This window comes from Berghia stephanieae, chromosome 3, assembly GCF_034508935.2.
Source record: "Berghia stephanieae isolate SIO BIC M18660-M18661 chromosome 3, UCSD_Bste_1.3, whole genome shotgun sequence".
Taxonomy (NCBI): domain Eukaryota; kingdom Metazoa; phylum Mollusca; class Gastropoda; order Nudibranchia; family Aeolidiidae; genus Berghia; species Berghia stephanieae.
The window spans coordinates 9,090,500-9,106,508 of NC_088362.1; the positions used below are offsets into that span (position 1 = coordinate 9,090,500).

The window sequence follows — 16,009 nt, forward strand, 5'->3', positions numbered from 1 at the left end:
CATCTAAGGCAAACCGGATTCATTATAAATATGTGGGCAGACTTTCTGCATTTTTTAATTGAGCGATGTACTTCCGTGAATTAATTGCCGTACTATATTAAAATTTACGTGATAATAATAATAATAATAATAATAATAATAATAATAATAATAATAATAATAATAATAATAATAATAATAATAATAATAATAATAATAATAATTTAAATAGATACTGAATATTAGACTACAATTGACATCTATTTACTGAATACACGTGGTATTGTTAGGGGTGTTTCTTTTTTTACGAAACCTGCCAAAACACGCCGATACCCGACAAAGTTATGGGAAGTAGGCAGCAGTGGGGAGTGAACCTGGGACTCAGGGAAGTGTACACCGTTGGGGAGTGAACCTGGGGCTGGGTTTCGTAAAAAAAAAAGCAATTACTTTTTTACGAAACCCGACAATATCCGACAAAGTTATGGAAAGAAAGTAGGCAACAGTGGGGGAGTGAACCGGAGATTCAGGGAAGTGTACACTATTGGGGAGTAAACCTAAGTCTATGGTTTTTTGGCGGGTTTTTGGCGGATTTCGTAAAAAAGTAATTGCTTCATTCTCGTCTGGTACCCATCTCCCATAGTCCGGCTTCATTTCCCACTGGTATCCATCTTCCCTAGTCCCAGGTTCATTTCCACTGATATCCTCTTCTCACAGTCCCAGGTTCACTCCCAACCGGTGTGCACTTCCCTGAGTCCCGGTTCATTGCCCAATGGTGCCCACTTCCCATAACTTTTGAAAATTTCGGTAGGTTTCGAAATAAAAGTACATTCTGAGCTCACTGTCCACTGGAATCAGCCTCTCGCAGTCCCAGGTTCAATCGTCATCAGTGTCCAAATCCCAGATTCACTCCCCACTGCTGCCTGCTTCCCATAACTTTGTCGGGTTTTGGCGGGTTTCGTAAATAAGTAATTCCCCCTCCCCCTTGGTATTGCTTTTTTACAAAATCCAGAGTCCCAGGTTCACTCCCCACAAGTGTACACTTCCTTGAATCTCAGGATCACCCCCCCCCCCCCTCCCACTGCTGCCTGCTTCAATAAGTTTGTCGGATATTGCCATGTTTTGTCGGGTTTCGTAAAAAAGTAATTGCTTTTATATGAAACTCGCTGAAACCCGCCGAAAACCAGAGTCTCAGGTTCACTCCCTACTGGTGTACACTTCCTTGAATCTCAAGTTAACTCCCCACTGTTGCCTACTTCTCACAACTTTGTCGGATATTGCCGGATTTCGTAAAAAAAGTAATTGCTTTTATGTGAAACTCGCTGAAATCCACCAAAAACCAAAGTCTCAGGTTCACTCCCCACTGGTGTACACTTCCCTGAGTCTCAGGTTCACTCCACACTGTTGCCTACTTCCCACAACTTTGTCGGATATTGCCGGGTCTCATAATAAAGTAATTGCTTTTATGTGAAACTCGTTGAAACCCGCTGAAAACCAGAGTCTCAGGTTCACTCCCCACTGGTGTACACTTCCATGAATCTCAGGTTCACTCCCCACTGTTGTCTACTTCCCATAACTTTCTCAGATATTGCCAGGTTTCGTCGGGTTTCGTAAAAGAGTAATTGCTTTTATATGAAACTCGCAGAAACCCGCTGAAAACCAGAGTCTCAGGTTCACTCCCCACTGGTTTACACTTCCCTTAGTCTCAGGTTCACTCCCCATTATTTGCCTACTTTCCATAACTTTGCCCCATTTTGTTGGGATTTGGCGCATTTTGTAAACAAAAAGTAATTGCTTTTTTTTTTACAAAACCCGCCGAAACCCAGTCCCAGGTTCACTCCTCACTGGTGTTTACTTCCACGAATCTCAGGTTCACTCCCCACTGTTGCCTACTACCCATAACTTTCTCGGATATTGCCAGGATTAGTCGGGTTTCGTAAAAAAGTAATTGCTTTTATATGAAACTAGCTGAAGCCCGCCGAAAACCGTAGTCTCAGGTTCACTCCCCACTGGTGTATACTTCACTGAGTCTCATGTTCACTCCCCACGCTTTGCCGCATATTGTCGGGTATCGTAAAAAAAGTAATCCCCCCCCCCCATTTTTTATTGCTTTTTTACAAAACCCAGAGTCCCAGGTTCACTCCCCACTGGTGTACACTTCCCTGAATCTCAGGTTCATCCCCCCCCCCCCTACACACACACACACACACACACACACACACACACGCTGCTGCCTACCTCCCATAACTTTGTCGGATATTGCCGGGTGTCGTCGCGTTTCGTAAAAAGTAACTGCTTTTTATTACGAAACCCGCCGAAACCCAGTCCCAGGTTCACTCCCTACTGGTGTACACTTTTCTGAGTCCCAGATTCACTCCCACAGCTGTCCTCTTCCCATAACTTTGTCAGGTTTCGGAAAAAAAAACACCGTACAAAAACCACTATTCAGTGTCAGATACTGAATAGTGCAAAACCACTATTCAGTATCAGATACTGAATAGTACAAAAGCACTATTCAGTATCAGATACTGAATAGTACAAAAGCACTATTCAGTATCAGATACTGAATAGTGCAAAACCACTATTCAGTATCAGATACTGAATAGTGCTAGCCTTTTAAAAATAATCCCTTCGATTTGTAAGAGTCATTGCCCTTGATTTTATTTTTAGATTAATAAAATTATTCTTATTATTAAAATAACTTATAAATCACATTTTATCGCCAACTAATCAAATAATAAAGTTGACTGTTTTGGATGTCAGTAACAAACAAAAAAGTTAAAAGCAAAATAAACAATATTTGATTGAGTCATCGCCCATTATGGTAGAGCCACTGAACAGTGTAAAATCTCTACTTGCTTCACACTCGTGTGTAAGTTTGTTTTTCTTTTTCTTCAAAGTTAGTAAAGATGGTTAATAAAAAAATAGTTGGACGATTGGAATTTCAATTCGACAACCTGAAGGTCATCCAGAGGTCACTCAAATTCAAGGACAGCTCCATTTAACATTTAATTGCAGCTACGCATTTGACAATATTAAACATTTTAGAAAATGAAAAGAAAACTTTATTTTTTGTTGACCAATTCACGACAAAGTTTTGGGGAAATTCCTTTCAATTTGTTTGAGCTATTGCCCTTGATTTAATTTATATGTGGGAGTATTAATTTCCTTCTTCAAAGAATATCTTGCGTATCACGCTTAATATAATACAAATCAAAGAATATAATTTTCGTATTTGGATGTCCATAACAAGCGTGTAAAGTAATAAGTAAAATTAACAATATTTAACACAGACTTATCATCCTTTAAAGATCGGGTAATGGCCCACCGAGAACAACCATATCACGAAAAAAAAAGGTGTAAAAAGATCCCAAATAGAACATTTTAAGCAATAATCAGAGTTTCTTTGGGGAAACGTCTTATATTTTCGATAAATCTGAGCGGTGATCTAAAAGAATACTTAGGTATTTATCATCAACCTTTCCACCTGTTTTATAATTTTGAGGATTACCCAATCGATATTCATAGTCGGATCTCCTGAAATAGATGGTGAATTAGAGCCAGTGTCTCCAATATGATTTTAAAAATCTTTATTGTGTATTAGAAAAACAATTAAGGAAAACATATTTGACATCATTTTTTTAGGATAAGTGCTTTACCAAGATTCTTACATGACTGAATTTAACACCAAGAGCAGATGCTGGTTGGGACCATAATAGTCCTCTATCTATTAAAATAAAAGGACGAAAAGAAAAACAAGGTCATAGCAGTCGGCAACGTGTGATTGATTTGGTCAACATGTCAAGGGACTGGCAATTTTTTTTTGATGAATGCAGACAAAAAAGAGCTCTTCAAATACCTGTCTTGTATGTTTTGATAGAAAAAGTCAAAGACGGCAATGCGACAGTGAAGAAGAAAACACCCCATATTGGTGGTCCATAATATTGCAACAAACACAATCATTCAGACTTAAACAGAACCCGAGATACTGATGTTATTGTCATCCTCTTAGCCAATTATCATTATACCATTACAACAAATCCTGCAGCTAATATTTTCATTAAATCTTTGAAAAAGTTAAAGAAAGTAATTAATTTGAACAGCAATGCCACAAATATTGGCCAAGCGACTTGACACTTACTTGTATTGTTTAATGCATTTACGGGTTCTGTCAGCTAAATTGCTTTCAAATTTATAGGGAAGCGGTCATGTCGTTAGTTTGTGTTGGTTTAGTCATGTTTCTCGCCATGAGACATTGGCGAAAACCATGATGCAAAGAACTTTGGAGGAAGGCAAAAGGAGAGGACGGCAAACAAGGTGCTGGGTAGATAGTGTAAGACCCCTACCGCACTAGGGCAGGACTTCCTGGGACAGTCCTATTGTGTTCCGAGCCGTTGTGAAATGCTACAAAATCAACGGAACAGGACACATAACATAGAAACTATTGAAACATTGAGTATGCTCCGGTATTTGGGATGAATTTTATGTTTTTTGTTTGTGTTGAGAATATTGGCTATTAATTGCTGGCCAACTAACTTCGCGGGGGTTGTGTGTGCTGGACCCGCGATCTCAAGTAGTCGGTGAGAGAGAGAGCTCTAATAATGACCTGAGTTAGAGACGATCGTTTTGGGATAGTGGATAGCTCATACGGTAGAGTCACGCTCTCACCGGCCAAGCGGAGTTGTCGTACCAATAAGGTCGCGGGTTCGAGCGAATTTTTTAAATTCTCTATTGTCTTCTGGCACTTTCATACTCACGTCATCTCTTGTTACTACTACTACTACTACTACTACTACTACTACTACTACTACTACTACTACTACTACTATATTACTACTACAACTACTACTACTACTACTACTACTACTACTACTACTACTACTACTACTACTAATACCACAACTACTACTACTACTGCTACTACTACTACTACTACTACTACTACTACTACTACGACTACTACTACTACTACGACTACTACTACTACGACTACTACTACTACTACCACAACTACAACTGCTACTACTACTACTGCAACAACAACTACTACTACTACTACTACTACTACTACTACTACTACTACTACTACTACTACTACTACTACTATAATAAATCTTACCAAACTCGTTGGTCACAATGCACAGTTGTCAATCCCGAAACAAAGGATATTGCTCAGTCTCTCTTTACATCTGGCATTGTTTACCTGTTGTAAGAACTTTTCCCAGCCCCTCGCCTCCTATTTAATGGCCACAGATGACATCACAAACCCATACTTCAAAGCCCAGCCCTCTTTTGTCAATACTAGAGTGGTGACACACTAATGTAGCATTAAATGTGTGCGGCTATGTGGTCTTGTGGTATGACACTCGCTTTCGGATCGGAAGGTCCTGGGTTCGAGCCTCGCGCTCGGCGCATAGTTGAGTCCTTGGAAAAGGCTCTCTACTCACTTTCTCTCACCGTACTCAGTTGTAAAATGAGGACCTGGTCGTTAACAGCGTTGTCTTTGTCCGAAAAATTGTAATATCGCCTAACAGGCGGCATGTCCTGTCCTACATGTTAAATGTTGCTGTTGACCAGGGACCCCTTGTAAAGCGCTTTGAGCACATTTAGTGGATATTGCGCTATATAAAGCTCCATTTAAATTTAAATCCCGATCACTCTCGACTTTTAAACCTGTCACGATTTCTTCCATGATGAAATTTAATCATGATATTTTGTTTGATTGATTTCTTGAATTTAACACTTTTTGAGGGCGAAAATTTGTTGCGATTAACCGAAGTTTGTTGCAATTAACCACTGAATGTTATACAGAATTAATTATGTTTCTTGGGAAATGTTGCGATTAACTAAGTTGCGATTATCTGTAGTGCACTATATTTCCTTTACTGAGTTCCTATCTTCAGACATTTTAGCAAAATTCATCAACGCTTTCTATCTGATCTCCCAATAGCTTGATGGGTTCTTTTGCATTGTTTAGCATTTATTCTCATTGTTTTTGTTTTGGCTATGTTTATCTTTTAACCTATTTTCAGAGCATTGCGGGCGACCTTCTGTGGTTTTGTTTCCATGTACTGAATTTTTTGTGACAGGTGGACAATGTCATCTGCAAAATCCAGATCTTCCAACATCTCTGAAAAAATCCATCTGATTCATTCTATTCCTTGAATATTTTTGCCGAAATCAAGATCTACAGGTCTATCTCATTTATCGTGAGTGGAATTATTTCATAAACAGGATGAGCGGTTCAACTGAATTAGTTTATATATATATATATATATATATATATATATATATATATATATATATATATATATATATATATATATACATATATGTATATATAGACAGATAGATCAACAAAGAAAGATCAAGAGCTGAGGACTCCGGCAAGGGCCAGGACCAAACCAAGCAATCTCATTCCAAGATAAAGACAGAAAGCAACTCGGAAAACAGATATAAGAGGATATAAGACATAGCAAGTCATAACCTCCTTCCCAACATGGAAGGTCAAAGGACTCCACGCAGCCTTTTATGTTGAGGAAACCAGTCAATAACACAAGCAGGTAGGCACTAAACGGTACCTCTTTGGGAAATGTATAGGATATAAACACCACCCCCCCCCCACCCAAAAAAAAAAAAAAATAAATAAATAAACTAAAAATTAATTTTAAAAATCAGCAAAAAAAAAAACAAACAAAATTGAAAAAAAAAAAAAACAACAAACAAAAAACAACGCACTCAGAGACGTGACCTTGATGCAGATACAATGAAGATGTGAATCACCTAGAAAGAACTGGAATAGATAGCCCAGGATAAAAGGAGATTGAATATCATGGTCCACGGCCTTTGCACCACGAGCATTGATGGGCATATATAGTATCTAAGCTGTGAAGAGAAGTGCCCTTCAAATTATATATGTCCTAACTAAATAAAGGTAGACATAGATAATTTCAGTTCAGTTTATTATGAACATTTAGACAGATTACACGTAACACAAACATTCTGACAGGATATGAATCTGTAGAATACATCTTTCTTTCAAGATGAGCCATTACATCTACCACAAGAACGACGACAATAGTTGTTGAGAATTTCATTGCATCCATTCTTCCTGTGTTTGACATAGTCCGAACAAAAATCCACAAAATCTTCACAATCAGGTTTTTCTGAAAAAATGAATGAATGGAAAACATGAATTTGATAAAAATTGAATAGATATAATACTAACAGCTTATATGATGCATTAGGGGTACCAACAAATATTTTAAAAAAATAATTAAAGATTAAACTTAAACTCTCTCCCAATCATTATCAATAATGATCATTCATTAATCAGCGTCATCTCTATCATTATTACTTATTACTTACTACCTCCATCAATATCATCACTTTTTATAATCATCATTATCATCATCATTATCATCATCATCGTCGTCGTCGTCGTCATCATCATCATTATCATCATCATCAATACAATCAAGATCATTATCAGAGATTATCTGATTAATAATGCTTTTTTCGTTGTTTGGGTCACTCTGACTTATTAATGACAGAGATAATGACTCCCAGCTGACCTAGTTGAATTTTTGCCACTTGCCTCATACTCTTCAAACTGGGATGCCTAGGCAGATTCTCCTTATATGGTGAGTAAATTATTTTCAATGATCACGGTCTTCAACTAACTTGGTGACAAGACATATTTTAGAACTTAGTTGGTTGTCAATTTGTATGTCTCTTCTTTTTGTTGTTGTAACCATTAGTCATTAAACTAACACAATCATAGCGGAATTGTCTTGTTTGCTCGAATACTGTTATCTCATGCATAGTAAAATATGACAAGAAAGTCTCTAAAGCTTGGAATGAATGTGAATTTTTACCATATTTTTGTCGAGTGTTAATTGTTGTTTTTTGGGGTTTTTTTTTGTTGTTGTTGTTTATTTTTTTTGGGGGGGGGGGGGGGGAGAATGGGGGGTCCAGTGGTTTATTATATTTCTCAATTGATTTTTGTATGAAAAGCGTTTGACCTATTTAGCCTATCTACTTAATTCTGTAGGAGAGCCATTCCTCCGCAGTTATAATACATGTGACCCACTGCATCGAAGTTGTATCATGTTCAGATGGAATTTGAATTGGGGATTGAACTTATAGCCACAAGTATGAAACTTGGGATGAATTTCTAATTGATGATGGGGAATAAATACGATAATTTGAAACTTGTTTTGAATGGCGGGTCACGAATTACAACACATTTATGACAGCTCACAACCTCAATTCCGGTATCATGTCGGGCTTTGAAAGCTTCAGAAAATGAAATTTAAAGCAAAAATGTTTAGAATTACTAAATTTAAAATCCTTGAAATTTGAGAATGTGCATTCCTTCTTCTCAGACGTGCATATTAATTCTCTTGAAATTTCATAACTAAGAACTAGAAGTCACTATTCAGTATCTGATCCACCTCGACATCAGTTGAACTTGATTACTTTAGGCGTTTCTCCGTACATTATTTGTTATCCATATTATGTCTTCAATTATTTCCTTAAGTTAGTTTATAGATAGTATGCGCTTGGCTAAGAAGCTGATAATATTGCCATCCGGAAGTATAACGGACCAACACACAAAACTGTGTGTATCCATGAACGCTTATAGTCGGGTTAAAACAGTTCAGTGAGCATTACTCATAAACACGGATGGCAAAAAACAATAACAAAGACCTGAGTGACGTCATCTTCTAACTATCTATAGATGGATCTACATTGTAAAACTAAAAAGAAAGAATTACTCTTTCATCCACTCTTACCAGCTTTCAATTGACAGACAAAAGTAAAATAGTTCTTTTTGCACAAGTTGTCCTTCCATTTAGAATCCATGGTGACACAGTCGGCACGTTTTGAAAAGGATTTGCCTGGAAGAAGAAATAAAAAGCATAAAGTTGAAAAGATGAATGAAGATTCCATTCCAAGAAAGATATTAAGGCGTTCATTTTGTGATAAGCTTTTATAAGTTTTATAAGTTCTTTTAATCACACACACAAACACACACACACACATATATATATATATATATATATATATATATATATATATATATATATATATATATATATATATATATATCCATATATATATATATATATATATATATATATATATATATATATATATATATATATATATATATATATATATATAAATCTCCATCTAAATATAGATACAGAGAGAAACTATTATCTGAAAATAAAAAATCAGCATCATTGCTCGATGGTGAGTCAAAAAGTAATGGGACTCTGCCTATTACTTTAAAAAGATTAAGTCAATATTATGCATTATCCCTCAAATTAAAGCTGGAACTTAGCCAAGTATAATGCATTCTACCTCAAATTAAAGCTGGAATTAGCCAAGTATAATGCTACTTCTCAACAAAGTATCTACCTCTCTCAATAGCTACAATCCACAATTTTTTGTAAGGTCATGTATTCCTGTGTAAGGCCATGTATTCCGACCTTGTAAAACTGAGTTGACTGAACTTTCAGCCAATCTTTTACTCCTATCTTGGCTTACCCATCATCTTCAAAGTGTTATCCCCACATTGCTTCCTTCAGTGGGCCAAAAAGATGGAAGTCTGAAAGTGTCAATTCTGGTGAATACGGAGGGTGAGACATCGTTGTCCGTCGATTACCTCCATTTTCCTGACACGTGTGTGTTGAAGGACATTTTCATGAAGAAACAATACCCGTTCCATCTCCAAATCCGGTCTAACTCGACGAATCTTGCTTCCAGTCGCTTCAACGACTATTTCTACATGCAAACTCACCAAGAGAAGTTCTTCTATCAGATCTGATCAATGCTTCTTTATTGATTCACTGAGTTCACACTGCTTAGACGGCGAGCATCACATGATTTGTCAGATAAAGACATGGTTGAGGGTTTTCATGTTAGGTGTCGAATTATATCTCATTTTCTTCTAAATGACAAGATACACATTCAACTCACCTAAAACACTGCCTCTACAAAATGTTTGAGTTTTATAAACTTTCCCAAGTGTTCCTGAATGTAACATGCATTGAAATATATTGGAGTTGTTCGGTAGTGTTTAATTATGTCAGGGTTCTTTATAGGGGTACGCATCTTGTGTTGTGCATGTTTTGCATGTGAATGTGAATGTTGACTGCGTGAACGGATTACCACCTTTGGTTACTTAGAAATATAGTAAGACGTTGTTTGTATATTAAGTTAGTTAAACAAATAACTCTGTCCTGGATTGTTGTAATATATATTTGTTGTCAATTTCCCATATTATTAATTATAATTAAATTGAATTGACATAGTCTAACCCTGAGTCGTTACACTGAGGCCGTTGCATGCGAGCTCGGCAATGGTTTTGTCTTATATGAAGGCGCATCAACAGTTATAAGGCGACAACGCAGTGTTCTTGAAGTTTATAAATGGGTACAGCATAAGGACAAGGATGTCAAACAGTGTATAAGAGTCCTACAACATTTTACACAAACGTAGAGCTAAAGAGTCAATTCCAATTCAATTTTCATGGAGTCCAATCATTATCAAAGACATAAAAAAAATCAATTGGATCTTGGAAAAAAAACGCTACGCACAGTCATAAAGCAAAATGGGAGATTTACAGATCACACCAACATTGGAAAATTACGTCAATATCTTCAATATGGCAAATTCTAGGTGTCTATTAAAACCACAAATTTTCTTAAAAATTGTGTACATAAAATTCAATATCTGGGTTTGATTATGGTGAAATTTCAGACTTCCATCAGTTGTGATCCGGCGGTTGCAGGCTTCCATTTTTTTCCCTCGCACCCTCTATCCGTAGATAATTCTTCAATATACTACAAAAATGCTTCCATCTAGGCAACGTCCTACATCCCATCATGATAAAAACACCATCAAAATAGGATACACCTGCATGCATAAGATACAACACATTATTTCCTCTAACAACATACGAAAACAATCACAACTAGCTTAGCCAAACAACAACCTAGAAAAAAAATGCAACTGCAGGACCCTGCAGCATGCCCACTATAAGGCAATTGCCTGACTCAAAACGGTATTTATCAAGCCATAGTTACAAGCCCAGACACACCATATATTGGCCTCACTGAGTTTTCATTCAAAACCAGATACTACCAGCATAAATCTTCCTTCAAAAGCATACACAAACGACCTTTTACTACAGTAAGCGAACACATTTGCAACTCAAAAAATAAAAAATACAACACAGCATTACATGGAAAATCGTCTCCAAAGCACAGTCGTACTTCCCCTCTGCTAAGATTTGTGACATCTGCTTGGAAGAGAAATTCTACATCATCACAAAACTGAACATGGCAACACTCGACAGAAGAAACGAACTAATATCTTCATACAGACATAGAAATAAACACTTTTTATGTAATTACGAACCACCATGAGAGCGAAGCCAAAAAAGTACGATAACAAAACGATCTACTTTCACGTTCACTTCCTGATGAAAGAGAATACTCAAAAAAAAATTGTAGAAGTTGATCATAATTATAATTGAAATATTTTATAAATAGCCCCTTTTACCAAAATGTTGAGCACTATTGTCTCATGGTTCTTTATATATATATATATATATATATATATATATATATATATATATATATATATATATATATATATATATATATAGCCTTATATGTAAACTCGTATATACTTAAATATATTCTACTTACCAGGATCGTCCCATAAAGTCCAAGTAAAAGGTTTACCATCACTCCAATAAAAGTTGGGATTGCTGTGGGATTTCTTGGCTCCGAGCCATTTCGTTTCATCACCTCTGAGAAAATTAAATCATAATATCATTAATGTCTAATATTTTCAAATAGTGAAGTCAGTTATTTTTTGTTTTTCTTTCTCAATATATTCATCTTTCTTTTAATATAGTGAAGAAATACATCATATGCCAGTGACTGAATCGTCATCAATTGTAGAACACTGATCCCGAAAGTGATCCATGTATAGGGAGCTGTGGACAAAGCCCAACTGCAATGATATGGAAATGTCCATTAATATAGACACCGACAGATATTGTAAGCATGTTAGTGTATATCAGTTATTAACTTTAATAAAACAACTTTGGATCATTATAACTTATTGAGGGAATTTTCAAACCAGGACCCAGAGCAATGCAGATGTGATATTTATGGAAATGTGCTACATTACGCACTTCTCCTCCTGGTGCCTAAGTTGCACATAAGGTCGAAAAAAATTTTTATTCTCTATTGTCTTCTGGCACTTTTCTATTCACTTCATATCTTGTTGTTACCAACATAAGTGCCTGCTCCACTCACTTTTCTGAATTAAAAATTCACCCCATTCACCGGAGCATACTCAATGTCTCAATCGTTTCTATGTTATATGTTTGTGTTGAGAATATTGGCTATTAAGCTTAACTGCTGGTCAAAATTATTCGCGATGGTGGTGTACGAACGAATCGGCGGTCTCAAGAAGTGGGTGAGAGAGGGATCTAGTAATGACTTTGGGTTTGAAACGAATATTTATGTGTTCGTGGATAGCTCACACGGTAGAGCCACGCTCTCACCTGCCAGGCGGAGTTGTCGTACCAATAAGGTCGCAGGTTCGAACCCCACCACCGCCGCGAAAATTTTTTATTCTCTATTGTCTTCTGGCACTTTTCTATTCACTTCATATCTTGTTGTTACATAAGGTCGATGTACTACATAAATAGGTCCATAATTACATCTGTCATTTTATCCGCTTAGTGTTTATAAGCTGTCTCTATATCTGTTAACCGATTTTAATGCCTAGGACAATATATCGAGAATTATTGTATTTTGTCTTTCCTTTTTATTTTGGATCAGAGCATAGAATAAACTCCAGAATGAGACTTGCATGTCTTGTTACCCAACGTATATAAATTTAACATAAGCTTATCTTTCACGGTAATGTAGCTCACTTCTCTGGATGTCAAATTAATTTCTTTTCACTTCCACATTAATTTCGAGCTCCTATCTGCTCTCATATTATAGAGATTTGATGGGTATGATCTTCTTTGAATCGAAACATTATACATGAATTTGACATTATTTTTACTGCTTCCAAAATTCCTAGTTCGTATTCAAAATAATGTCCACTGCTTCTAATCGTCTCTCCCTTTTTGTGGCAGCTGCTTCTAGCGGTGCTCACACTAGTATGTTATGACGATCGATCCCAACAGCAAATTCTTTACCCCACTCGTGGACCATCGCAAACCCGCCCGGAAGCTTCGTCACAAGACACCGTTCAATTTGATGCTCTACGTTTTCGGGTCCGTTCCCACAACGGGTACATATCGGACAGGTGGAAAGTCCCCATTGATAATGCAATTTTGCCGTTAGGCATTTTCTCGATCGAAGCCCATTCGCTGTCACCCAATGCCTCCTCTTGCTTGTGGAGAATCCTGGCAACTTCTCCCCCAGTTTCAAGGAGTTTTTGTCCCCACCCCCTCGAGGGATTGAATTCGTCCAAACTGAATTCCATCTCCTATATGCATCTCTGTTTGTCGTCAGGGAATCGGCGTACAAGGGTTGCCGTGAATTATTTCGGCTCCAAACGGGGGCATTGTCCATTTGCACTTTTGATAGGTATCCCCATTCCCTCCCTCTTTGGTCTTATTAAGCCAGATCTTTGTAATCGTCTCCCTCCGGACAACGGGTGACTGGATTGCTGCCATTATCGGGCCCCATTATCTAGGCGTTGTTGCCAGCGTTAGTGACACTATGTGCATCGAAGTTTCACATCCACCTTTTCAACGTTCCTTCTTCTACCCCACACCGAAGCGCAATACTCCGCAGTGGAATAGCATGGTGCTGAGGCGGACGTCCTCAGGAGCGCTTGGTTAGCACCCCAAGTTGACCCCGCCAGCTTCCTTAGAAGATTGTTGGGTTTCTCTATCTTCCAGGCAACCCCCCATCGCCATGCACCAGATAGGTAAAGCTGTTGCCAATCCTGTATTTTTCTCATGATACAAAACAAATTTGTAAATAAAAAAGTATAATTTACTTAATAGATATAATGTAAACTACATACCCAGTAAGGACAAGAACTTTAACCTCTCCCATTGATTTTGGCATAGCAATTGTGGCAGAGTGTTCTTTACACACTTTTTCAGCATCTGAGATGTCCAAATACTGTTTGAAATAGCGGTAACATTTATCTTTGAATTGAACCCAGCCATCAGGGCAAGCTAAGGAGAGAGATACAGAGAAAATTAAAACCTCTAACAAAAATAACAAACGTCATTAATCTTAAATAATGATTTACATTAAGGCGTCCGAGTCCATTTCCGTGCTATATCTTGTCTTGCATCAAAGTGGAGTAAAGTTAAAATGGTCAAGAACAGTTTGGGTGACAATTACTACAACTTTGGTTTTCTGATAGCTCAGTGGTTAAGCACGCCACACAAGTTTATGGACCTGTATTGGTCCCTTCCTTCTCTTTCTAGCCAGCAATGATTTGGTAACTAGTATTGTTAACCCGTAACCTGCTTATCCCTTACGCCCTTTATGTAATCCCCAGTGCTAACCAGGTTGGGAAAAATCAGGAAATTTAGTTTAAAAATCATAACTTTGTAATATGATTCAATAGTCTGATGTCACGTCCGCCCAACAGCAGGCAGTTTGGTTCTAAACAAAGAAAATTGGTACTTTTTATTCTTCATGCTGGCTAGAACTTTTTCACTTGTCATATGATCAGAAAGAATAAAATTGAAAACATGATCAAAATAATGTTTTTCTCCTCTGGATACACTTTTATGCTCGTCGGATGAGTATTTCATAAGGGCTGTGATGGAGATAATGGCGTCCGCCATTGATCCGATTGTTTAGAACCAGTCACTATGAGTCATTACGAGGGATGTTACGTCACTTCTGTTGAACCCTATTAAGAGAGATAAATTGATGAAACTGTGAGGATGTCTAGACAGATAATTAAGCTATACATTCAAATAATTAGATATGCAAATTGGGCCAAATCACGATCCTACCAACTTGGAAATCATTAACATGCAAAATTATAGTATTGCCCGATATTAAATGCCTTTCCTATTGCATGAAAAGGAAAAACATGATGTTTTATTATGGAATAAGATAAATGAATGATTTAACTTGGTATTAAAAAACTACAATGGTTTTGCGTTTATTTTTCTCACTTTTATAGTTGTTATAATATAACGATGAAATGAGACGATGGAGAGAAATTATGACGTATCTGGATAACAAAGGGTAATTGACGATCAAATTTTATTACTTTCATGCACATTCATATTCTCAGAAACACCAACATTGTTCTTTACATAGATTCTAATTAGCATCAAAGTCCTTGATACATTCTCTAGGATTTACGGATTCATCCTCATCCAACACCCCCCAAACCCAATCTGAAAAGTCTAAGCCAAGCCACTTCTTGATTCTACATTAGATTTTTATCTACTTCTATCCCTTGATTATCAACAGTATCACTACTGGCTTGATGCGTGTCATTTACTTAATTTGTAGAGCTTGATCTATCAGTTTAATCAGTTTATCATGCTGTTAAACATCATCATCGGAGTCAAATTCCATTTCAGGAAATGCCATGTGCAGACACAATATATACAGAGTCAAAAAATTTCACTAAAGTGTAATCAATTTTAACGTGTCTTTGTCTGAAAAAAATCATGAGCAAGCACAGCGTCCACGAATTTAAGGGACACAACTCTCGAAACTCTATGTCACCATACATTTTGTAATTCATCTTTCAAATGAGATCAATGCTATGCTTGCTTCTTTTGCGAGGTTAGCATTCAAAATGCTTATAGGAATACGAGGTCAGCAGGTTAAGGGTTAAAGACTAGCTACCTATCCAAAGGGGAAACAATTGTTATGGTCGATTTAATGCTGAGAAACCGGGTAAACTCTAAATCCATGGACTAATAGCTCTTAAGAATTACTGTTTATGTCACAAATAAATTCTGGTGTTCGGTGTTGTTGCCTTGAGTAAG

General features: G+C 37.0%; 1 protein-coding gene across 2 annotated transcripts; it reads right to left on the minus strand.

Annotated features, from left to right (window-relative positions):
• Positions 1-8,774: 8,774 nt before the first annotated feature.
• On the minus strand, positions 8,775-15,803 carry LOC144969459 (uncharacterized). 2 transcript variants are annotated; one of them, XM_078908577.1, is made up of 4 exons: positions 15,514-15,803; positions 14,059-14,215; positions 11,703-11,806; positions 8,775-8,879 (listed from the first exon to the last, which is right to left on the minus strand). In XM_078908577.1, exons 2-4 carry the CDS (start codon positions 14,204-14,206, stop codon positions 8,781-8,783), a joined length of 351 nt encoding a protein of 116 aa, XP_078764703.1. In that variant the 5' UTR covers positions 14,207-14,215; positions 15,514-15,803; the 3' UTR covers positions 8,775-8,780. The 2 variants fall into 2 exon arrangements, with proteins under 2 accessions (XP_078764703.1, XP_078764705.1); XM_078908579.1 differs by lacking the exon at positions 15,514-15,803 and adding an exon at positions 15,179-15,331.
• Positions 15,804-16,009: the final 206 nt, after the last annotated feature.

Excerpts from the sequence above, each read along its gene's own strand:
- LOC144969459 (XM_078908577.1), bottom strand. The coding sequence starts at position 14,206 with ATGGCTGGGTTCAATTCAAAGATAAATGTTACCGCTATTTCAAACAGT. Across the intron at positions 11,807-14,058 it reads AAAGTTCTTGTCCTTACTGG|AGGTGATGAAACGAAATGGC; the intron begins GTATGTAGTTTA and ends TAATTTTCTCAG. Across the intron at positions 8,880-11,702 it reads GACTTTATGGGACGATCCTG|GCAAATCCTTTTCAAAACGT; the intron begins GTAAGTAGAATA and ends TTCTTCTTCCAG.